Genomic DNA, 25,699 nt, shown 5'->3' on the forward strand with positions numbered 1-25,699 from the left:
TCCGGTCTTCGTCAACCAACCAGGAAAGAGGGTTTGCCATGATCTGGACTGAGGCGGATGGGACCAGGAACCATTGTTCTGCTCTTAATCCGAGTCCAAGGCGAAATTCGGGAGGGTTTTTCATGCGTCCAGCAAAACCGCACATCCTTTTCATGGGTTGTCGATCGCAAATGGTTGACACACTTACCAAAAAATTAGGATTTATTTATAAAGCTATTTTATAAGGCTAGCTCTCTCTGTGTTTTTTCTCTCCCCCCCCCCTGTTCATTTTCTGTAGCAACCACAACCCGAGGGCGAGATCCAGGGCCGTGCATTTTTCCCCCCGCTCGGTCAGCTGCTAAATGGAAATAAAACGCGGAGCAGAAAGTGGAAACAGCCGAGGTGCGTGCATCCTCATCAACAGTAATCCACATCTTCACTGTTTTGTTGTTATTCCCGTTTTTTCTCTCTCTTCCTGGCGCTCGCGTCTGTGGGCTTTCTGCGAGATCCACACGGATGGAGTAAATAGCGGCTTTTGTTCTCCTCGCTGTCTTTTTTTTTTCCTGCTTGTGGTGAATTTACTACTCGGTGTTTATTGATAGTGATGGGAGGTGAATGCTGTTTTATTCCCACCCCTCCTCGGGGCATGCATCCGTTCGGCTGAATATCCGTGTGCCATATGCAGCTTTCCTAGCGGATCACTATTCGGTGCTTCTTTTTTTTTTTCTTCCTCTCTCTCTCTCTGCCTTGTTCCTTGTGCCAAAATACCCAGCAGCCTCAAAAAGCCCACAGCACAACAGTCGGAGGAGTTTTATTGTGATGGACGCTGTCATGTTATTATTTTACGCAGTAATTCTGCGCTCTGACTCCACTTAATGCATGGCGCGCTCTGCTCTCGCCGCCAGCTTTCAGGCGGAGGAGCAGATCCTGAGTGGGTGCATCTCGTCGGCTCCCGTGGCTCCTTGAACTTTTCCATTTTCTTTGTATCGCCAGTCTCACGTGTCTGTGCGTTTTATTGGGACGCCGTTTTAGATCTGCCGGGACAGGGCAGTGCGTGGTTGTCGAGTGGAAGGTAAATAGACGCACGCTTTGAAAATGATTTCCCAATTAAAGATCGGAAACGTGCGATGTGCATTTTTTTTTTTTTGTATCCAGCCGCCTCTGAGTTGTTACTTTGTAGAAGCATCTTTCATTGCAGCCGCAGCTTCAAGTCCTTCTGGAGAGAGGGGAGGGTTGTCTGCTAGCTTTACATGCCCACAGGTTTAAGATGGAGAGCCTCTGTGAAAAGCTATTTTCAGTCTCGCCCCAGATTCTCAATAGGATTTAGGTCTGGACTTTGACTGGGCCACTCCAACACCTGAGCACGCTTTAATCTCATGCTTTCCATCGTAGCTCTGGCTGTTCTGGGACGTTGTCCTGCTGCCAGGTGAACCTCTGCCCCAGTTTCAAGTGTTTTGCAGGCTTTAGCCATTTTTAACACACACAGTTTGGATTTAGCTCTGGCTATCCTAAGACAACAATGTGCTTTGATCTCGTATGCATGCATGTATTCTAGGATTGCTACATTCATCTCTTCATCCACTCTGATCTGCTTTCTTTGTCGCCCCCACAGCATGATGCTGCCATCACTATATTTCACTTTGGACATTGTTTGCTGCATGATATGCTGCGAATATATCAGCATGTGCAACATTCATACAGCAAAGAACTGCTTGGAGAGCAATGATGGCTGGCTTTTATATTCCGCGTGCTACGGACTTGCATTTTTCATGCTGATGTAATATTTAGCCAGTTGGACAAGGTCTCACAGCAGCAGATGCTCACATTGGACACAAGTGACATTGACCACAATGCTAAAGGTCACAGAGTCTAGGAAGTGCAGACGAAGAAAGGGAGGAAAGAGGAAAAATGGCATATATGGCAGCCTATATTGTCATTTCCAGATTGGCAGTTGCAAAAAAAAGAAATGTTACAAAATGGTGCGATGGGCTAAATGTGTGTTGGTCCTACACATAAACCCTATAAGTGGACAAGCTCATTGGATAGGACTACTTTTGTATGTCAGTGTAAATCCACTACTGGTGTCGGAGTTTGTCTTGAGATGTGTTTATTTTTATTTTTTTAGTTTTGAAACAAATAATATTATTGGTCAAAAGCCGCTTTTAAAAAAGGCAACACAATTTGGGCCAGGAACCACAAATCACAATGTGATTATTTATCCCATGAAATGAAATACACACTAACACGTAACAATTGTTTTATTGCAAAGGTCAAATGTTTTTTTTTCCTCCACCAGGTGCTTTTATGTGCTCCCAGATCCCAACATTAAGCATCTCCAGCCTTATTTGCAGAGATTCTTCTCAAGTCGTTGCTTTTTTTTTTGAGGCGCACGTTTCCGTTTTCATATTTCTCTCCAGGTAATGATCTCCCAGCCCGTTATCTGCGGCTCCTGGCCCCGCCCTTGCAGCTCCTGTCGGCTGCAGTGTGGCAAGTGGTACAGCGGGGACTCGTGGATCACTATGGGATGCTGGAAGAGTTTGTTACCATGGTGACGGAGCTGGTCCCAGAGCTGATGAGCTACAGTCAGAGGGCTCAGCTCATCCTGGGCCTCAGGGCCAGGGTCAGTTGTGTTTACTGCTCCATGAAGCGTAATGAATACCTTGTTCATGTGGTTGACGTTTCTCATAAAGGACATAATCAGCATCGACTTGATACTTTATACTGTATCTGTAAGATTAAACATAACCACCCATACGTGTATATGTGCTTATTCTCTGCAATAGCCTTTTATAAAAGGTAATTATCTCCTCTGTGACTACCTTTTGTAACTAGTTGGTCCTGGAGCTCTGTCGGGGAGATCACCCAGTGGACATGCAGACCATTCAGCCGCATCTGGACAGAATAAAAGCTCCTGTCAGCACAGCCAAGGATCACCATGTGAGTAAACCAGGCGCTTGGGGAAAACGACTGCTTCTGCTGGTGTTGCTAGTCCTCCTTACGGTTGAGTCACATCTGCATTTTTAAAACTGGATGATACGTTTGAGGTGTCTGTTTTTAAGGTAACTATAAACCAGGTGGAGGAGTCCGAGGTCAACTTTGTTGAGCTGGTGCACTCGCTACTCGAGGATCCCTCTGAGAGAAAATATTTTTTCCAAGTAAGACCTCCCGCTTTGTTTACTTGTTTGTTTGTAAAAGTACTTTTTTTTCTCTAAATTAATGCTATATTAAGGTTCTAACAGTAAAAATGTCCTTCAGTCAGTGTTACATGGTCTATGATAATAAAGTGATTATATAGAGCTTAACTCGCTTGTATTTTGTTCCAACTGGAATCTATGCAGGTTAGCCTCCATATGTTGCTTCGGCATGACGACACATTACCTGAAATGGTCACAGCTTTTTCGTTTTTTTTTTTTAAAAGGTTTGTCTGACTCAACACATAGGCAGTTTGCTGAGGTTCCAGGCTGACCTGTTTTAAAATGGCTCATCAGGGTTGCAAAATGTCACAACTCATTTCCAGTTGGAAACCTTCTTAGGGAATTAGCAGAGATCCAGGGTAATAAAGCTGGAATTTAAGCTAACAAGGTTTTGGATGTAGTTGAGCAAAATGCATAGTTTACTAGCAGAATCTTGACTAAACCAACCAGACTTCTTGCAAGTACAGTTGACTGCTTCACTGCTTCTGCAGCTGTCTTTAGGACCATGCTTTAACATGCACTGTGCATTCCTCAACAATTTATACGGTGCTAGGGCCACATTTTTAACCCAGAGCACAAGACTACTGAAGCCTCACAGTAATATCCATGCAATATTAAAGATTAGGCGTTGATGACGATATTGGGTGTTGATTATTGCTATGCTTGATTAATGGGTGTAACGTTTAACTTGCAAATATTCCTATGCTTATATCTATAGTTTAATTTAGAAAAACAGCATGTGTGAATGATGCAAAACTAAAGGTTAAAGGTTTTTCCTCCTGATTCTTCGCTGCTGATGTTCTCTACCAGTGCGTCGCATCCATCATTTAGCATTACATTCACACGAAGAGCTAAGGTCATGTCCTCCACTGATGCTCTGTTCTGCAGTTTATTAAATAATTTTTTGTGGTTTCATTGGACTGCTTAAAACCACTGATGATGCATTTTATTGTTTGCTGCTGAATTAAAAAGGCTTTAGTAGATTCAGAGGCAGGCAGACCAGAATTATGTGAGTATCTTCACCAGCTGCTTCTGTGTATATAAAAGGCTGTAGCAGAAAATACCAGGTACTCCCGCGCAAAGTATCGGGTGCCGTTTTTAATTTTCTTAAACAATTTACATCTGTGTTTGCATCCAATTTGTCCGACACCCTGCAGCGTCATCCTGGTTTCTTACTGTTGGGAATAGTTTGTCAGATTACGCTCTACTAAACAATACTAATACCTTTCCACTGTAAGTTGAACAATATGCAGAGGAAACTGATGCTTCCAACAAATGTAACTTGGATTATTTAATTTAAAAACAATATTTAAATGGCATAAGTAATTATCCCTGTTCTAGTACTGGTTGGAGCTCAGTCAAACTGTACGGTCATCAAAAATAAAAAAAAAAAACTCCACTCAGCAGTTGTGTTAGCCATTTTCAGAAATGGATCCCTCTGTTGACTTGACACACTTATCTGTTGCAGGAAATCTTCCCCGTGTATTTCGGCCCAAAGTATGACGCGGCCCTGGAGATGCTGGTGTGGGAGTTTATATCAAGACTGGATGAGCTAATGCCTGTTCCAGACTTCACACAGGTGTGTTGTTGTTTCAGTTCAAGCATGGAAAACATTTTTAAGCCGTTCCAGGCCGAACCTTGGCTTAAACTTAAATTGGATTTCTACATATGAAGGGTCCAAACTCAATTATAGCGCATGTTTTTGTTCCTCCGTTATTCCAAATTGTGACTGCTCAAAGGGCCCAGTTGTGTCATATGGTTGGTAGTGAGGGCTCAGGTGTGATGGGAGGAGGATGCTTAACAGAGAGCAGATCAGCCAGGGTCCCAGTAGACGCGTCTTCATAATCCTTCTGTTTAGAAGAGAATCTCTAGAGAAAGTCTCAACTACAAAGCCTGTTAATCAACACAACATAGGAAATCACAGCATGAAATAAGTAACATTGATTTTTACTGATTTTGTTATTTAGGTTGTTTAACGTTTAATGAAATGCTCATCGTTTAATTTCATTTGAACAATACCAAGTGTGTCTAAGTCGACCTTATCTAATCCCCGCTTCACACCGGACTAAGACGACAACGCAACGTTAAAACTCTGCACGGTTTTGTATGGGTTCTCAAGCACAACAACAATTTAGTCCATTTGTCGTGATCATGCACATATTTCTGTGCTGAGATCATGATGGTTCATTATGGTAGCAACATGCTTTTTCATGACACGGGGCTTCGCATGTCACAGGTGTGTTGAAATAAAACGTAAAATAATCTTGAATTGCCATCACCTCAAGCCAACCTAATCAAGTCCAGATCAGTCGAGCAGCTTCCCGGAGGATTGAGATTCCTACCTGTGAAGTAGCTCACGCACTTCTCCAAATTGCACATATACACAGGATAACAGATGACTAAAGAACAATGCGGTGTTTTCCAGATTAAAGTTCAAATAGAAAACGTAGCGATGATGGTTCCTCATTGGGGTTTTAATGGAATTTCACAATGATTACAATGTGGTTATTAAAAACAAACACTGGCTTGAACTGATTACCATCTTAAAAGACAAAAACATCTTGTATCCTGTGTGCATCGTTCCTTCTTACTGCGCTCGCTGAGATACACGTACAGATCTCCCCTCCAAATTAAAATTGTGCTATTTACCAAATTGGCGCTATGCTTCACTTAGTATAAAATAAACTCTCTGATTATGCTAATAAATGTTAGAAAACCCTGACGTTTATGGTAAGGCTCAGACTGATGGTGGAGATGCAGAAACCTCTGATATAGTAGGGAAATTCTGCAGGTTGTAAGGAAGCATCCTCGTGCAGATGTGATGGTCAGGACAGTATTCTGGTTGTCTTCTAAAATCCAGTGACTTTTGGATGTCTTGGACAGCCTAGAAGCTATAAAAGCAGTCTTATCCGGTGTGAACGGGGCCCAATAGCAGGATTGGTCTTTTGGGAATAAAAAAAAATAAAAAATAACGACTTACTTAATAAATGTCCTGACCGTTCTCTCTTCTCAGTTGGCAGCCTTGCTGACAGACGCTCCGTCATTTCTTGACGACTGTTTACGATCATTTTTCCCACCAGAGGACATGAAGGGTTTACTTGACCACCACAGGAACCTTGGTCATTTTGAAGAGAAGGGTATGATTTCATTTGTACCAACGTGAAACTCTAAAATGCAACCAAACCACGGTCATATCGGAAACCATCGCCTCTTCTTTCTAATTCACCCATTTTGATCACCCTGCAGATCCAAGGCTATTACCGATGGATGACTGCATTCTCTCCTCCCTCTCACTGCCTCCCGGGACCAGGCCTGTTCTCCCCGCCACCTCTCAGTCTCCTGCTCCACCCAAACCCTCAACCCCTCCGGTACATCTTGGCGCTCCTATCAGCAACACCAACAGCTTGGAGAAGCCGAGCTCGAGGGTCTCTGACACGCTGAGACAGAAACTGAGGGAGGAACGGGAGTCTGGGGCTTGGCAGCTGCAGGTCAGGAACATGAACCTTCCTCAGGAATGGAAAGCGCAGGGCTCCTCGCGGCCGTGCAGCGAGACCATTGACCTCACTATTTCCAACGAGGGAGCAGACTCGGAGTCAGAGGCCAGCGAGAGCACCCACAGCTTACTGGGCTCTCAGGGCGGACGGAAGAGGAAGCTGAGTGGAGGGGCGGACGTTCCCAGGAAGCAAAATGCAGAGGCTTCAGCCATTCAGTAAGATAGTATTAGCTATAATCTTAAATAAAACTCTACATCGGCTATAAATACTTGGTGACTTTCTATTCATACTTTAAAAATTGGCCAAAAAAAAGGAGAGAAACTTCTCTAGTTAAATATCTAAAAAATAATTCTAACCTTTGCAGAAACTCCTCGGTGGACGATGAGAATTCAGGTGAATCTCCCCTGATCTCCATATGGGGAGAATATACAGGTTTGTGCCATTTACGTACACCGAGTTCACACCTTTTATTAACTCCGCTGTTTACCAGCCTTATGCGTGTCGGATTTTAGACTCTCAGGAACGTGCTTTCCCAGTCCTGATGGACTCCAAGGTCCCCTGGTCAGATGAAGAGACGCTCCATCTGCTCGACATCTGGGGGAAGGATTCGGTGCAGCAGGCCTTGAAGGGCTGCTTAAAAAACCGCCACATATTCACTCAGATCGCGCAGAAGATGGCCGAGAGGGGCTACATGAGAACCGTGGAGCAGTGCCAGACGAGGATCAAGCGGCTGAAGAAGTGCTTCCGCCAGAGCCTCAAGTAAACCCTCCTCCTTTCATATTTGAAGTGTTGGAGAAAACGTAAGGAACCAGTATTAAAAATGCCCGTTCTTACTCTGCCATCAGAGGGAACTCGAGGCCAGACCATAAATTTTATTCAAAGCTTGAGCAGATCATTGGCTCTTCCTCCGGCTCGTCTCTTCCTGAGATAACCTACGACGTCGAGGAGGTCATGGACGACGACGAGACCCAAGACGGGGAGGAGGACTTGCAGTTCATTGGACACACTGGCCAGCTGGAAATCGGTACAACTTGCATTCATATGATTAATAATTCATTGTAACCTCTATTTCAGCTGTGTATCTGCTTAGTTTATTTAATTTGAAGTGCAAAGCTTTATCCTTCTCTTAAAGTACTGGGCAACAGACAAATCCAGCCTTTATAAAAGAGAAATAACTGGTCAGATGAGACGGCATCACCCTGATCATGCTTCTGGGAGGCTTTTCTTCAGCAAATTCAGGGATGGGGATCAGAGTTGCTGGGTAGGTGAATGGGGTTAGATTGATGCTCCCCATCCTGTCTAGCTGAGGTATTTTGTTAGGAATGGGCAAAAATGTCTCTGGATTTGCAAAGCTGGTGCAGCCACAACTCAAAAGACACAAATCAACTCCTGTTTCTGATTTTTTTTATTTTTGAATAGGGTTAAGAATAAAATCCACTTTGTGGTCACACAAAATCCCCAAAACTTTGAAGGCTATGGTTGTGAAGGGACTATGCATAAAAAAGTTGCAAGTGGCACATGTGGGCACGTAGGGCGTTGCTGCACACATGCATACAACTCAACCGCATATTTAATCAAAAGCCTCCTTCAACCAGTTTGATCTAAGGTTGGATTTTTTTTATTCAACAGAACACAGAGAGTGAGAGTAAATAGTTGTCACTCAGATCTGAAATAAACTTCCACTGGGTCACCTTTGCTTTTTAATCTGTATACTAACACGTGTCAGGTTTATAATAAAGTATGCGGGTCATTCTGTTGTTAGTCTCCTGCAGTGAAAGCAGCCTCGGTCCAGTGACCGCTGACCTCGTTCAATGGTGTGAGGAGTCTTACCTCCTGCTGAACGCTCACAAGGCCAAAGATGTGATTGTTGATTTTAGGAGGAAATCTCAAAAGCACAAAGTCACAAGGCTCTCCTGCACCTTTTCAGCCATTTTACCATAGATCGTACCATATGACCCTCTTTTGTGAAGTTAATGTTGTAATAATACAACTTTGAAAGAGAGAAATTTCCTCTAGCAGAGATTTAAAGTGTCTGGCGCAGGTTATATTAGAACGGCATAAATTAGACAATAGTTTTATCGTGATTGCTTTTGTTACCGCAGGGACTCGAAGTGTGCCGTGGACAGACATGGAGACTTTGGCCCTCATCAACATATGGAGCGCCGACAAAATGCAGCAGGAGCTGAGAGGGAACCGTACCGGACACATTTTCTCCATCATATCCAGCAAGATGGCCACTTTGGGCTTTTCCCGCACGCCGGAGCAATGCCAGACGAGGCTGAAGAGACTCAAATCCAGCTTCAGGCAGTGCTACCAAAACAAGTACGTATGCTCACACCGGGAGGCGGTAAATGAAAAATGTTTGCTATGCTTCATAATGCCTTAATGTGCCTCTCTTCTGTTAATATTTTGTAGTTTGAAAGGACACGAGCAAGTCCAGTGCAAGTTTTACAACGAGCTTGGAAGGATTTTAGTGAAGGATTTCCAGTCGGTGATGCATCTGGAGGACATGTCCATGAAGGATGACGACAGCGACTTTCCTTCCTACAGTCACCATAGCATTGGTAAAATGTTTTTAATTATCGCTTTAGAATAAAAATAGTAAAGTAAATGTGCAAAAGAAGCACTCCTCTGCCCCAATTTGTCCTGTCATTAAATTAAATCTGCAACTGTGCTTGATTAATCAGATAATGGTAATCTTCACTTGTAATCAAGGGAATCTTTCCTCTTTTTTGAACTGTTAGGTTGGATGTTGCTTCACTTTTTTGGGCTTAACCTTTGTGAGGTCTTATGTGTTGTAGAAAGTTGTCATATCACCCTGAGCTTATTGTGAAATGTACAGTAAGTACACCCTCTTGAGTGGTGAAAGCTAACAACCTAAGAAGTCCTAAGCTTTATAAATCCACCTCATCTGCTAATTTAAAAAACAGATTGTTAGTCTGTCGAGATAATTTTTCAGCAACTGAGACGTCAGAAGTTTAATTAAGTACTTTGTCTTCTAATAAATGCTATAACTTTTTTTAAACTACATTTTGTATTTACTAACTTAATCGTTGTCTGCTGTTAAAATGAGCTTGACCTGATAAAAAAAATAGAGGAAACAAGATATCTAGAAGAAGAAAAGGTGTTTTTCACAGCACTTCAGTCACACAGAAAGCAGAGTTTGAGATTTATTGCAGCTCTCTCGTCTTCTCTAGGCCACAGATTCCACATTTTTTATCCTCTCACAGATGGCTAATGCTGGTTTCTACTGACTCCAGCCTCCTCCACTCCTCCCCCATCCAGGTGGCCGTCGGCAAACCCAGGATTGTTTTTGTTGCTTTTTTTTTTTTTTTGCATCTGCTGACTTAGATAAGCCTGGTCACCTTCATCAGAACAGCCCAGAGAAGAGATGAATGACTGCCCTCCACGGCAGCTTTAACCTCGGACCACCGGGGCATTTTTCTCTTTTGTCAGGATTTTTCTGATTTCCAGAGTCAAAAAACTAAAAGTGGTCACAACATCTAGCTGTCTTCCTTGATTATTTTAAACGTTCAAGTTGTCAAATTTAACACTTTATGTGCAACACTGACTGGTATTAGGTTTTTCTTTTGTATCCAGATTCTTGCTAAGAAAAGAGTCGAAAAGACACATTTTTATTAAGTAGTAGTTGTGTTGCTGAGTTTGGTATTATCCAAAGATTCCCACTAAACCTTTCCCAACAAGATTAGCTCGGTGTGTTCCTCTTGAAATGTTTTCAGAAATGTTCTCACTAGTCAGCATTTCTCCCTTTCTGTTGAATTTCTTGTGACTTTCCACTCCTGGGAAGAATGTCAACAATCCTGAATGTTTTCCCCTTGTGAGCAGTCTTTCTCCCTGTTGACTAATGGACTCCTAAGTTACCTCGGTGGACCCCGACTGAGATGAAGCTGTGAAAATGTGTGTTGGTAATTATTATCACGGGTTTGTGTCTCCAGAGTCTGCCGTGGGAGTTCAGGAGGACCGGAAGAAGGTGCCGTGGTCCGACAAGGAGACCATCATCCTCCTGGAGGTTTGGGGTGACCCACAGGTAGGGTCAAGATTATTGGGCAGCACTGCTGTTTCATTCTCCTAATTACAGGACTGTCTCAGAAAATTAGAATATTGTGATAAAGTTCTTTTTTTTCTGTAATGCAATTAAAAAACATGAAATGTCATACGTTCTGGATTAATTACAAATCAACTGAAATATCGCAAGCCTTTTATTGTTTTAATATCGCTGATTATGGCGTACAGCTGAAGAAACCCTAATATCCTATCTCAAAATATTAGAATATCGTGAAAAAGTATACTAGTAGGCTATTCAACTAATCACTTGAATCGTCTAAATAACTTGAAACACTGCAGGGTTTCCTGAGCCTTGAAAAACACTCAGCTTGGTTCAGCAAACTAAATCACGAGTATGGTAGTGGTTAAGAGACGACATAAGATTCTCACAGTAACTGGTGTACTGACCATGGCATTACTGTCCTTGATTGGCCTGCCAATTCCCCTGACCTGAACCCCATAGAGAATTTGTGGGGTATTGTGAAGAAGAAGCTGAAAGACACCAGAGCCAACAATGCAAATGAGCTAAAGGCCGCTATTGAAGCATCCTGGGCATCCATAACACCTCAGCAATGCCACAGGCTGATTGCCTCCATGCCACGCCGCATTGATGCAGTAATCTGTGCAAAAGGATTCCCAACCAAGTACTGAGTGCATTAATGGACATTTTCAAATGTTTGATTTTGTTTTGCTGTTATAATTTATTTTTTTTACTTGGTCTGAGGAAATATTCTAATATTTTGAGATAGGATTTTTGAGTTTTCTTCAGCTGTACGCCATAATCAGCGATATTAAAACAATAAAAGGCTTGCGATATTTCAGTTGATTTGTAATGAATCAAGAATGTATGACATTTCATGTTTTTTAATTGCATTACAGAAAATAAAGAACTTTATCACAATATTCTAATTTTCTGAGACAGTCCTGTATAAGTCAGGCGGTTAATTCGTCAAAAAACACTTTTTTAACCAATTGCGTGTCTTGTTCAGATGCTTCTTGAAGCCACATTGAAAGTAAAGTTCCCTGAGATATTTCCTGCTTCACACTCAGATGCAGCACGGCCTGAGGCGCTACCCGCACAACGGGCACATCTTTACGGAGGTGTCGGAGAAGCTCAATGCCAACGGTTACTCCCGCACCCCGGAGCAGTGCCACACCAGGATCAAGCGGCTGAAAACCGCCTATCGCCAGTGTAAAGAAAACATGAGGTAGAAACAGATAAAATGCATTTGATCGTGTTGATTTCGTTTGATCGCATGCACTCATGGGCTTGTTTTATATCCATAGCTCGTCTGGAACGGACCGAGTCGACTTCAAATTCTACGATCTGCTGGAACAGATTCTGGAAAAGCAGCCGTCAACATCGTCCGCCATCGTCACAGACTCTATTGAAATATCCGAAGACTCCAATGGAGATTCGGGAACAGAGAGAGGTACGCTGCCTCGTAGCCATTCTGTCCTGTCAACTAAAGATAAGCCTCCAGTGTCATTCTGTAGTTTTGCAGCGCTGGACTTTAAGACGCCGAGGCACTAAGCTTGAGCTGCATTTGCTGTCAGCTATGCATTTTGCACATCATTTGCCGCCACATTGCCAAAGAAGTTCAGCAGTGCCAGAAATACAAAACATTTTTCAGGAGGCTAATAGCTTTAAGCTGCGTGCTTTGAACAGTGGTGGCTTTTTTGCAATATGGCCCTTTTTACTCCTAATAATTATTCACCCAAATGTTCAGAGATATGTGTTGATTTTCCTCCAAATGCGCCTCATTCATTTACATGTGGGATGTTGTTTGCTTGCCAGTTTAAGGAGCAGATCTTTCTTCGTGAAGGACGATTCATAGAGTTGTAGATTGTTTTTTGTGGGTTAGACAAATTAGCAATCTTTTTTTAGATGTGCAAGTCTTTAGTAAATTAACCCCTGAATGAACAGAGGTTTGAAAAAGAGGATCTAAAAGCACAAAGTACCAGAAGTCAGAAGGCTTTTTATTGCTCACATTTTAATAGGATTTACACTTAGATATGTCTGAGGAAATTGTTTTGTTCATTTCCTGTTTAATTATGTAATGTCTTGCTTGCTAAAGTTATTCATACACTAAAGAAAGGATTCACATAGATGTAAAAATCCCGTTTTTAACCAAATAAGAGTGAAAAGATTTGAAATGAAAAAATCATCTGTTTAATTATTATAAGTATAAAAGTTATAAAAATACATCTCACGAGTTTGCATTTTCGTCTTTTTTTCCTCAAAATATCTTTATTAAGTTATTTATATAGTTTATTAACTCGTTACTTAAAAAACACAACAGAAAGATCTGTGAAGGTAAAAATTAATTTCTTTTAATTACAGATTTTCTTCTTTGCATTAAATTGCTGTATAAAGTTTCAGATTAGCGTTTTTAACAGATTGCATTGACTTTCTAACAGTTAATGCAGATCTATCTGAAAATGATGAATACTAAAACAAAAAAATTCTGTTTGTAACTATTACTTTTGGCAGATTCTAATTATTTTTCTTATGACGTATTCATTTGTTTTTGTTTCATACACCCACGATTTATAGTTTGCAAAACTAACTTTGATTTTAACCTGATTCATTTTAGAGTTTTTTTTTTCAGATTTAGTTTTCTTCTATTTTCTGTTTTTGTTTTTAGAATTTTGTTCCAAACTGCAAAATAATTATCTGAATAAAATTAATCTGTAATTTCCTCAGGCTTACATGCGTTAAATCAGTGAACTACAGTGTGAACAATCCGTATGAAAGCAAGCTGATTGACTTGACATATAAATTTGTATAATTTAATCTAGTTACGGTAACTGAGTTTAGTTTTTCTCTACTTCTATAAGTATATTAGGTTTATCTCAATTAAATTACATCCTTTTTCTTGTGCCATACTGGTTCATCTACTGCACTAAAAACTGTTTTATTTGACTCCTGGCTACAGTTAGTTTGTTAAAATGCTATTTAGTTTAATGTTACATTATTACTGTAAGTGTACATAATTCATTTAACTTCATATCGGGTGGATTATTTTGTGTGTTTTTACTTTCATGGAGTCATCAGTTCACACAGTGTTAAAACCAGAACCGTCTGTCTCCTTCAGATGGAGAGACCCAGGGGGTATCGGCAGAAAAACCAGCATCCACCATATGGTCGGACGAGGAGACCCAGGCTCTTATCGAGATCTGGGGTGACGAGGAAGTCCAGCGGGCTCTGAGGGGCTTCATCCACAACGGGCATATTTATGCCGATATCTCAGAGAGGATGCACGACCTCGGCTTCTCCAGGACCTCAGAGCAGTGCCGCTCCAAAGTAAAGTCGCTGAGGATCAACTTCCGCCAGTGCTACGACAGGAAGAAGTGAGACCTTTCTCTCTGTTGTCTGTTGGCTTGGAAACTGGAGAAAAAAATCCCTGACACTGGCAGTAAGGACATACAGAGAGAGAAAAACAGGGAACGCACAATAAAGGAAGGGACTTAAAATACACACAAGGGAGGGAAAAAAGAGCACATATGAAGAAAAAAGAAATGGAGGTGGGGCAGAAGGAGGGAAACAAAAAGAGAGATACAAGGAGGGAAGAGGAAGTAAGGATACAAAGAGGAAGGAGGGATACAAGGAGGAAAGAGTAGGATACAAGGAGGAAAGAAACTAGTACAAGAAAGAAAGGAACGATACAAGGCGGAAAGAAAATGGAACAAGAAAGAAAGGAAGGATACAAGGAGGAAAGAAGAGCCATACAAAGTGAAAAGGTAAAAAGGATACAGGGAGGAAAGAGAAATAAAAAAACAAGGAGCACAGAGGAAGGTATCAAGGAGGAACGAGGAAGGATGTATACAAGGAAAAAAGAGAAAGGAAGGATAAAGAAATCAGAATCAAGTTTATTGCCAAGTCGGTTTGCACACACAAGGAATTTGACTTGGTGTTGATGGTGCAATATATATATATATATATATATATATATATATATATATATATATATATATATATATATATATATATATATATATATATATATATATAGATAGATAGATAGATAGATAGATAGATATATATATAGATATATATAGATATAGATATAGATATATAGATATATATATTATATGTATATATATATGTATATAGATAGATATATATATATACAGAATATATAGTTATATACACGGTAGACTGTGCATTAGGGCTGGGCGATATTTCAATATCAATCTATAGATGTATGGTTCAATATAAAAAACAGGGGTCAATAAAAAGTTCAATAAAAGAATAGTGCATTCTAGCCCATCATGTAGGTTATTACTACAGTGATTGCATCCTCCCAACCAATCACAAACACATGAAAGCTCCATTGGCCTTCAGAGAGTTCAGAGAGCAGGTGTTGTTGTTGTTTTTTTTCTTACAGTTTTTGTAAAAAGTTGGTTGAATAAAAGGTTGTCTTTTAATCCATTTATTTAAAAATATGTCATCAAGCAACAGCATAAAATGGCCAGGGCTGCACTTATATTTTGAATTTTTGTGATAACAATCGATATCGATCAATGTGATTTCTATTTTATCCATATGCTTTTTCTCTATATCGTCCAGCCCTACTGTGCGTTAATGTAACGCAGAAGGTCTGGAGATGCTACGTTGGTGTAGCTTGTAGGTCCTGAACGGGGGAGAGAGACAGTGTCAGGTGTCACGGGCGGCTCTGGGCCTTGTTGATAAGGCCGGTAGCAGATGGGAAAAACTATTCTTGTGGCGTGAGGTTCTGGTCCTGATGGACTGCAGCCTCTTGCCAGAGGGAAGTGACTGAAATAGTCTATGATTGGGGTGCGAGGGATCAGCCACAATCTTCCCTGCATGCCTCTGAGTCCTGGAGGCGTACAGAAAGATGGCAGCTAACCACCTTCTTTGCAGACCTGATGACACGCTGCAGTCTGCCCTTGTCCTTAGCGGTGGCACCAGCGTACCAGATGGTGATGGAGGAAGTGAGGATGGACTCGATGATGGAGGAGTAGAACTGCACCATCATTGTCCTTGGCAGGTTGAATTTCTTCAGCTGCCGCAGGAAGTACATCCTCTGCTGGGCTTTCTTGGTGAGGGAGTTTGATGTTCAGCTCCCACTTTAGGTCCTGGGAAATGATGGTTCCCAGGAAGTGGAAAAACTCCGCAGTGTAGCGAAGAGGGACAGAAAAAGGACGGATACAAGGAGGGAAAAGGAGTAAATGCGGAGAGATAAAGAGGCAGACAAAGCAAGGATGGACACAAGGAGGAAGGGTAAAACAGAGTAGATTAGGAATAAAATTATGTCATTACCAACATTTTCTACATTCTCATTTTCTTTCTCCAAATTTATCTGGACCTGGAAAAATCCAGTAATCATATTTTTCTTGGCTAGGTGTGAATCCTTTTTTTTTTCCCCCAAGAGATTAAATACTACATCATTTCACTCGTTCTAGGAGTGGACGAAACATAGATTACAAGTTTTACCACCAGCTGGAGCAAATCCTGGGACAGGAGGCCATAACCATCGATGAGTATGACGAGCGGGACGAACAAGCCGGGGTTGAGCCAGGTACCGTCCACGAATGTTTGCACGCTCTCCTGGCTTCAGGACAAAACACGGCGCCTTTAAATGTCCCCGCCTGTGTCCGCCTGCAGGGGTTGCAGACGAGCAGGTGAACGCGCCGTGGTCGGAGGAGGAGACGATCGCCCTCGTCGAGGTGTGGGCCGCCGACGACGTGCAGCACAGCCTGAAGACCTCCATGCGTAACGGCCACGTCTACGCAGACATATCCGAGAAGCTGGCCTCCCTCGGCTACCTGAGGACGGCGGAGCAGTGCCAGCTTAGGATCAAACGGCTGAAGAAGACCTACAGGCGATACTGCAACAGCCGGAGGTACAAAAATCACTTTGTTTTTATCATTAGTTTTAGTTTCCCCGCCTTTTTTTTTAAAGGAATTTAACTACTTTCCAGAAATGGAGGGCGGCCGGCAGTGTTTCGATACTACAACCTTCTCGCCCCGGTGCTCGGCAATGATTTAGCATTTGCAGATGTAGACGGTCCTGCAGCCGATACCACCGTAGAGCCCCTAATGGACCACGATTCTGCAATGTGTACGTATAAATGCAATGAAATCTTATGTTATATACAATTCTTCACATCCAGTAACAAATGTCTTTTTTTATTTTTTTCTCCGTGTTTTAGACGAGCAGCCCTCGACCAGCCACCTCCTGACAGACATGAGCAGAAAGACGCCCTGGTCGGACCTGGAGACCCGCACCCTCCTGGAGATCTGGGGCGAGGACAGCGTCCAGCTCACCCTGAGGGGCTGTCTGAAGAACCGACATGTGTTCGAGTACATCTCGGAGAAGCTGAGCAACCACGGCTTCATAAGGACCACCGAGCAGTGCTACACCCGCATGAAGCGGCTTAAATACAGCTTTGTGCATGAAAAGTGAGTCCTGATGGAACTGTAGCAACACATTCATCATTTAGGCGGCTTGCTAGTCGGATGGATAAGGATTTAAAATAATGTTTTCCTTCATATCCAGGGGAGAATTCAAATTCTTCAATGAGATGGACAAGATCTTCAGGAAGGACCTGAACGTGGACGACTCTGTTGTCAACCCGTTCATTTTAGATGACGCGGATGACTTTGCTCCTGAAGTGCACCAAATGAAAGGTACAAAAGACGTTTTCTTTTCTGCGTAGTATTTACAGTGGCGCCTCCAGAAATATTTCATAGGGGTGGCCAGATGGAGCCACTTAAACTCTTGGGGTGGCACTGAAACTAAAAGCTGTAATTTCAGGATTTTATTCTACTGTTGTAGTAAAGCTGCATGTAGAAAACAGGCAGAATCAGAAAGACTTAAGTAAACGCCTACTAATATCTTATGGTTTGTAATGGTTTTCTGAAATTTTAATGTTCCTAATGATCTAATGTTCATAGCCTAATAATAGCAGAGTTAACATTTTAAGTCGAACAACAATACATTTTTATTGCGTAATTACATTAAGAATAAGGTGTACATTTATTCATTTATTGGAAAACAAAACAGTTACTAAGGGAAGTAGATACTGGCAGAAACGAATAAAAGTGCGATAGAAGCCAAGGAAGAGCCTCTGTCTTGCTGGCTGTGCATGATAGGATGAAATGCTAAACTGACGCTACTACAATAGACACTGGCCAGTGGGGGGGCCATGACCACCCCTGTGCCACCCCCTGGAGGCGCCCCTGAGTATTTAAAAGAGATGGTTCGACAGTAAGAGGGGGAGAGAAGGATTTATACAGGCAGAGAGACAGAGATGGGAAGGATGTCCTGCAGCTTAGGAAGACGGAAGGAGTACTTTGAAAAGTTGATGAACGAGGGAGAACAAAGAGCCGAAGCAGTGACCCTTGTGAATCAGGAAGTAGCATCGAATAATGAGGAAGCAAGGAAGGCATTGAAGAGGACGATGAGTGGAAAGGCATTTGGTTCTGATGATGTACTTTTAATAGAGCTTTTGACTAGGCCGCTCAATGAGATCTTAGGATCTGAGAAGATGCCTGAGGAGGCGAGAGGTGTGCTGGCACTAGGAGAGTTGTGGTAACTACAGAGGAATGAAGATGAGTCACGAAAGATGAGTCACGTAATGAAGCTACGGGAAAGGGTACTGGCAGCATGACCGGGGTCAGAAGTGAGCCTCTGAGAGCGGCAGTGTGGTTTCATGCCAGGATAAAGCCCTACAGATGCAGCATTAGCTTTGAGGATGTTGATGGAGAAGTGCAGAGGAGGTCAGAAGAAGCTGCTTTGTGTGTTTGTAGATCTAGAGAAAGAGCCTGACAGGCTGCCAAGAGAGGAGCTGTGGTGTTGTACGAGGAAGTCAGGAGTAGCAGAGACGTGATGCAGGACAGCGGTGAGGCGTGCTGTAGGCTCTGAGCCCCTTCCTGTTTGCTATGGCGACGGACAGGTTGACAGATGAGGTCGGACAGGAGTCTCCAGGGACTGTGATGTTTCCAGAGGACATTGTGAGCCGCGGGGAGAGCGGAGGACAGGTGGAGCAGGTCTGCCCTGGAAAAGGAGAGGAATGAAGGTTTAGCCGTAGCAACACGGAGCAGAGATAAAGCAGGTGGAGCTCACACACACGTCCGAGGATAGTGTGTAGATCGGTAGAAGAACAGAATCCACCGAATGGACCCCCACAGCATGATGCTGCCCCTATAGTCTCTTTTTGGTAGATGGAGCAAACCAGTGTGTCATTTTATCTCAGCAGAAAAGCAGCTGATCTGTGTGGGTTATCTGCTGACAGGACAACTAAAGGATAGCTACACATTCTGAAGAAATATGGAAAAAAAATAGGGAAAATATTTGCACTTTCAGACTTTATTCCTTATGCCATGGTCTAAAAGTTCCTTACTTCCTCTCTGTGCCCAAACTAGATAACTTCCCTCCTTGTGTCCTACCTAGCTTTCTTCTTGGTATATTAATTAATTTCCTTGTGTCCTCCTCCCCCCATCTTTCTGTCCTTTCTATTATATGTCTTTCTAGCCTTTCCTTTCCCATTCCTTCTGTTATTCTTTCCTTTCTTGTGTCCTGCATTACTTGTTTGTTTTGTTTCTTCCTTCTTTTTCCATCATTGCATCCTTCCATGTTTCCAACCTCACTTCCATCCTTTGCATCCTCCTTTCTTCTCATTTCTTTCTCCTTTGTGTCCTTCATTTCTTGCTTGCTTACTTGTGTCTTACTTTCCTTCCATACTTGTGTCCTTCCTTTCTAATTTCTAACCTTGTGTCCTTCCTTCCTTTTTTGGTCTTTTTTTGGTCTTGTTTCGCTTCACACCTTCCCTCCAGTCTCTGGTCTTTCCAGGGTCCATACATAAAGTGACTGTAGAAATATCTGTCGTTAATTCAGAGTGAACTTTAGTGTCTTATGTTTTAAACTAAAATCTGAACACGTGATTATAGAGACGTATGCATTTTAAAGGTGCAACATGTGTTGAAACTATTGAACATAGCTAAAGAAAACAAGATGCCGCAGCCTCGGTGGGAGGTGTGCTTTGTTTTGTCCTGTTTTTGTGTCAATTCGGTTTCCAGGACCCCAGCATTACTTTGTCCAACTCAACTTTTTTTTTCTACCTGGATTATCGAGATGCATCAGGACATTAACAAAGAAAACCTCAGCCAAGAACTCCTCAAATACAGACAGTTTATAAAGTGTCCAGACAGTGTAGACCGCTGCTACACCACAATAAGCAGTCCTCATCACGCTGCCCCCCTGCGCTGCTCTGGGACAATATGATCACGTCCTGGTCCATCTGGTTCCTGCACACAGGCCAAAACTCTCTAAGCCTGTGGTGAGGACATCCAAGAAGTGGACCACTAAGCTGTGGAGGATCTTCAGGTGTGTTTGGATTGCTTGGACTGGGATGTTTTCAAATCTGCCACCGACAACCTGGATGGGTTTACTTCCTAGATGTGACTTTTGTCTGTCTCATGAAATCCACGATGTAGAAAGTCCAAGAACTTGTGCGAGGAGAGCGGCATACCGTCACGCACCCAGGGTGAGTTATAACGATGACAAACCCTGGTTTACAGCCAAACTCAGACAGCTATGGTTGGAAAAAGGAGGAGACGTTTAGGAGTGGGGACAGCAGGGCCAGATGCGGGCTGTTAAAATACAAGTTTAGCAAGGAGGTGCTAGAAGCTAAAGGGCTGTATTTAGAGAGGGTAAAGGACCAATTATCTGCAAACTTCTGTCTTGTTAAGACAGATCATCCACTAGAAACCCAAAACATTAACTCCATCAGTGACTCTCTTATGGCAAATGAGCTGAACCAGTTTGCTGGTGAAGATTCTCAGTCATCCAGGTCATGGTCATTCCAAAAAAAGTAAAAAACAAAGCAGGTGGACTTGTTTTCCGTAACCAGTTCTACTGCCGCCGGCTCCCCCTTCCCCTCGTCCACCATCTCCTCCTCCTCCCCGTCTCAGTTGGCCAGCTCCATCCCCTCCCCCTGCTTATCAGGCAGAAACCCAGCAAAGCAGCTGAGCCGGACTGTGTCTCCCCATCCACCCTGAAGGACTGATCCGCTTTCTCCGGTGTTAACAGACATTTATAACTCCTCACTGGAGACATGCCATGTCCCAGTCTGCTTCAACGCCTCCACCATCATCCTGTGGGACTCCCCAGGCTCCACTATGGACTCCTTTCACTTCCTGGGCACCATCATGTCTCGTGACCTCAGGTGGGAGCTGAACATCACCTCCCTCACAGAGAAGGCCAGCAGAGGATGTTGTTTCTGTAGCAGCTGAAGGAGTCCAGCCTCCCAAAGACAGTGATGGTGCACTTCTACGCCGCCATCACCTCCTCCATCCTCACCTCCTCCATCCCCATCTGTTATGCTGCTGCCTCCTCCAGGGATGAGGGCAGGCTGCAGCGTATCATCAGCGCTGCAGAGAAGGTGATTGGCTGCGATCTTCCTTCTCCTCCAGGACTCTGAGGCGAGCAGAAAAGATTGCAGCAGACTCCTCCCACCCTGGACACAAGCTGTTTCAGACGAGCGCCTCCTGCAGGAGGCTGCGGAGCATCAGGACCAAAACGTCTCACCACAAAAACAACCTCCTTTCTGCAGCTAGACTCATTAACAAGGCTTGGGTCCCCCAATGACCCCCACCCCCTGCAAATAGTCCAAATGTGTCCGCACATGTGACTATATTTCATATTAAATTTATATAATGCACAAACCTGGTATTTTACACATATTTGTTACTAGTTGGCATATTTTATAGTATTTTTGCTATATGGCCCAGTGTGTGTGTGTGTGTGTGCATGAATACTATACAAATAGTTGTACAGTCGTCCTCTATTTTTTTATTATTCCTATACAACTTTCATTTGTTTTGTTTGTTCCACATTATATACTTCTATATTTACTTATGTGAACTGTATTGTTGTCTGTGTGTAGCACCTTCTCACCAAAGCAAGTTTCTCAGACATGTAAAATACCACTTGTCAATAATCTTCATTTTGATTCTGAAAAAAAAAAACATTGTTTATTGCTTGCCGTTTGCCACAAACCTTGTAGCAGAGGCAGCAAACATGTGGATGGAGGCGCTCTGATCCGCTAAAACCAAAATGAGACCTTTTTGTCCTCAAGCAAAACACAATATATGGTGGGAAACTAAAACTGTACATCACCTTGAACAAACCATCCCCATTATGAATTATGGTGTTTTTTTTTCCTCACAAAGGACAATGATATGATGGTGAGTTGGGTGGTGCTAAATACAGGGCAGCCTGGATGAAAACCTGCTAGATGTAGCAAAAGACTGGCGACTGGGGCAGAGGTTCACCTTTTAGCCGGACCGCGGCCCTAAACAGGCAGCCAGAGCTACAACGGTTTGATTTGGATCAAATTATTTTCATATGTTAGAATGATCCAGTCAAAGTCCTTATAAAAAACAACTATTAAGAACTTTTGCCAATATTTTAAAATAGCTGTTTATGCGTACTCTCAATCAAATCATGAAGGATTTACATTTTTCTGTCTAAAGATAATGATAGATTTTATTTGTAATGCACTTTACATTTCCAAGAAATCTCAAAGTGCTACAGTTAATAGAAATCTGATAATAAAATTTATTTTAAAATCTGTTTTAGTTTATCTTTAAAATTGATTTTAAAGGTATAATGCCAAAAGATTTCCAACCGTAACTCCAGCAAAAAGTGGTTCTGACATGACCGATCATAACATCATTTTACAGCTTTTAATGTGTAAGAAAAAAGGTTAAAAACATGCTTTTCTTCTACTTCACAGTCATGCTCTGTGTTGTTTGTCTGTCACGTGAAATAAAAGTCCAAGAACAATAAATGCTTGTGTAAGGCAGTTTTTTTTTCCTGTTTTGTAGAAAACTCACATGCCATTTGATTCCCTTTTTCAAGTAAAGTTTTACATATTTCATTAGGAAAATGACCCGCCTACACGGTTCCTTAGATAAATTGTCTTTTTTTAATTTTTTTTTTATCTGCTTTCCCAATAGTCTCAGCTAACCACTGGCTGGCTGACAGCTCCAAGATGGCCTGGGGGGACGGAGAGACTGAGGCCCTGCTGGAAATCTGGGGCAGCGCCGAGATCCAGGAGAACCTGAAGGGCGGCAACAAGAACAAAAGCATCTACAAGCAGATCTCTCAGGTCATGGCCAGCCAGGGCTACCTGCGCTCTCCTGAACAGTGTCAGTCCAGGGTGAAGAGGCTGAGGGCCAACTTCAGACAGTTCCTGGAGGGGCGACAGTAAGAAGCTCAGTTAGAAAACCTTCCGTGATTTTGGCGTTTTTTACCACGTATAATTGCTTTCTTTCTTGTATTCAGAGGCGACAAACAGGAGTGCAAGTTCTTTGAGCAGTTGGTGCAGATATTCGGCACCAAATATGTGATGAACTCTGATTCGCTGACTGATGATACACCAGAAGTCATAGGTACAGTCGATGCCCGTCGCTATTTAGCATTACTTTACACGCCGCAGCTTTTTTTTTTTATACTAACATTGTCTGTGCCTGTTGCAGAGTCCTGAAACCCGCCTCTTAACGGCGATGACGCAGCAGCTGGAGATGAACCCGGATGAACCGAGACAGTAAAGCTGAAATATTTACCGCCACCACAGGAAAGCTCTCTGTACATACTTTAAATACTTCGACATTCTTTAGAGATACAGACCTTGTTCAGGCTGGAATCGCCTGTGTGTGTGTGTGTGTGTGCGTGCGCGTGCGTGTGTATGTGTGTCCCTCCTCTTGAGTGTTTTGTGATAAATAAAAACCAGAGCCATGACACTAGGCGCTCAGGACTCGAGGGAAGCCGGACCCAGCGCTCATCCGCGAGAACATGTTTTTGTAGTGATTAATTTTTACTTGAAACTAAAGAGACTGATATGAAGCACATGTGAGTAAAAGAATACCAACAACAACAACAAAAAAAAAACACAAAGCAGCCCTTACTGTTGCCACAAACTTGCTTTTTCATCTCAACTCCCGTCTCACCCTGTTACATTCCCCGGCACATGTTTATACGGTTTGAAATCCACGTGTTTAAAATGAAGAAAAAAGAAAGAAAAAAACATTCAAGTCTCTTGTTCTGTACTCAGTGTGAGTTAATTTTGTCCAGAATTTTATTTATTTAACTTATATATGTATTTTATAGTTTTACAGTTTGTGTCGCCAAACCTTATTGCAGTACATTTGTGCCACAAAATGTGTCAAAACGTTTTTTTCATATTCATTAAAAAGAAACATGAATTGCCTGACTGGGGATTAATTGTGCGAGTTGTTCTCAAAGAGATGGATCCGGATTTATTCAGGGTTCCTATGCAATGAGGAAAAGTATGAAACTTGATTTTAAACATGTACCAAGTAAGTATATGTAAGGACAAATGTTTGTATTTCCACACTTTTTTGATATACTATTTTGTTGTGTTTATTTATCCATCTCTTTGTTCACATCCATTAACCTATCTTCCCTCCTTCCTTGTCTCCCATGCTTCCTTGCATCATTGTCTGCCATCCTTCTTTCCTTGTCTCCTGTCCTTAATTATTTCCTTTCCTTGTCTTCTGTCCTTCCTTTCCTCCTTCTCTCCCATCCTTCCTTCCTTTGTCATTTGTCTCCTGTCCTTCCTTCCTTCCTTCCTTCCTTCCTTCCTTCCTTCCTTCCTTCCTTCCTTCCTTCCTTCCTTCCTTCCTTCCTTCCTTCTTCTTCCTCCATTCCTTCCTTCTCTCCTGTCCTTCTTTCCTTCCTTATCTCCCATCCTTCCTTTCTTGTCTCCCATCCTTCCTTCTTTGTCTCCCATCTTTCCTTCTTTGTATCCTGTCCTTCCTTCTTCTTCCTCCCTTCCTTCCTTCTTTCCTGTCCTTTTTTCCTTCCTTATCTCCCATCCTTCATTCCTTGTCTCCCATCCTTCCTTATTTGTCTCATGTCCTTCCCTCTTCTTCCTCCCTTCCTTCCTTCTCTCCTGTCCTCCTTTCCTTCCTTATCTCCCATCCTTCCTTCTTTGTCTCCTGTCCTTCTTTCCTTCCTCATCTCCCATCCTTCCTTCTTTGTCTCCTGTCCTTCTTTCCTTCCTCATCTCCCATCCTTCCTTCTTTGTCTCCTATCCTTCCTTCCTCCCTTCCTTCCTTCTCTCCTGCATTTCCTTCCTTGTCTCCTGTCCTTCCTTCCATCCTCATCTCCCACCCTTCCTTGTCTGTCATCCTTCTTCCCTTCTCTGCCATCTTTCCTTCCTTTCTTCTTTCTTTGTCTCCCGTCCTTCCTTGCTTCCTTCCCTCCTTCCTTCCTTTCTCGTCTCCCTTCCTTCCTTGTGTCCTGTTCTTCCTTCTTTCCTTGTCTCCCTTTCATTAATCTGTTCTTTCTCCTTTTGATTGTTCTGTCTTTGCTCCCATCCATCGTTCATTCTATTTAATAGTTTATTACTCCAAACTAAAATTAGATGATGGAGTTACTCTTGTTATCTTAAGTTTCTTCAAAGAGCGATTTATAGTTGATGATGGCTGTCAGCAGGAAGGGTTTCCTGTAGCGGTATGTGTTGCTACGGTTCTGTAGACGCCTCTGACTGTATTGCTGTCCTGGGAATAGGGTGCTTAGGATTGTCCATTATGTTCATCATTCAATGAAGCGTCCTTTTCTAGTGGCTCCATAGCGGTACCCTGAACAGAACCACCCTTCTTTGTCCCTGGCTCTGATGCTGTTACCCCAGGTGATGGTAGAAGAGATGCCGCGCTCCACAACAGACTTATAGAAGAACCGGAGCGTCTTGCCTCAACCACTGATGAACTTTAGCTTCCTGAAGAAATGCGGTCTGTCCAGCTCCATCTCCAGTCGAGTCTGTTGTCCAGGTGCACACAGGTATTTGTACTCCTCCAACATCTCCACGTCTCCCATGATGGAAACGGTGTTTGACACACACCGGTTTCCCCTTAAATCTACAATTATCTCCTCGTGTTCATGTTCAGATGAGCTGATTGTTCCCACAC

At 42.7% G+C, this 25,699-nt stretch overlaps 1 protein-coding gene across 2 annotated transcripts; it reads left to right on the top strand.

Moving 5' to 3' along the window:
* zgc:113263 (TIN2_N and Myb_DNA-bind_4 domain-containing protein) lies at nucleotides 1-23,976 on the top strand. 2 transcript variants are annotated; one of them, XM_036148953.1, is made up of 24 exons: nucleotides 1-381; nucleotides 2,397-2,599; nucleotides 2,812-2,916; nucleotides 3,039-3,134; nucleotides 4,642-4,752; nucleotides 6,187-6,310; nucleotides 6,420-6,882; nucleotides 7,032-7,099; nucleotides 7,180-7,426; nucleotides 7,513-7,691; nucleotides 8,770-8,989; nucleotides 9,083-9,231; nucleotides 10,624-10,715; nucleotides 11,783-11,940; nucleotides 12,020-12,165; nucleotides 13,831-14,086; nucleotides 16,163-16,278; nucleotides 16,365-16,602; nucleotides 16,681-16,820; nucleotides 16,912-17,161; nucleotides 17,259-17,389; nucleotides 22,724-22,973; nucleotides 23,052-23,158; nucleotides 23,246-23,976. In XM_036148953.1, exons 1-24 carry the CDS (start codon nucleotides 342-344, stop codon nucleotides 23,251-23,253), a joined length of 3,897 nt encoding a protein of 1,298 aa, XP_036004846.1. In that variant the 5' UTR covers nucleotides 1-341; the 3' UTR covers nucleotides 23,254-23,976. The 2 variants fall into 2 exon arrangements, with proteins under 2 accessions (XP_036004846.1, XP_036004847.1); XM_036148954.1 differs by lacking the exon at nucleotides 1-381 and adding an exon at nucleotides 437-1,051.
* Nucleotides 23,977-25,699: the final 1,723 nt, after the last annotated feature.

The sequence above is a fragment of the Fundulus heteroclitus genome, chromosome 17, assembly GCF_011125445.2.
Source record: "Fundulus heteroclitus isolate FHET01 chromosome 17, MU-UCD_Fhet_4.1, whole genome shotgun sequence".
Lineage (NCBI taxonomy): Eukaryota > Metazoa > Chordata > Actinopteri > Cyprinodontiformes > Fundulidae > Fundulus > Fundulus heteroclitus.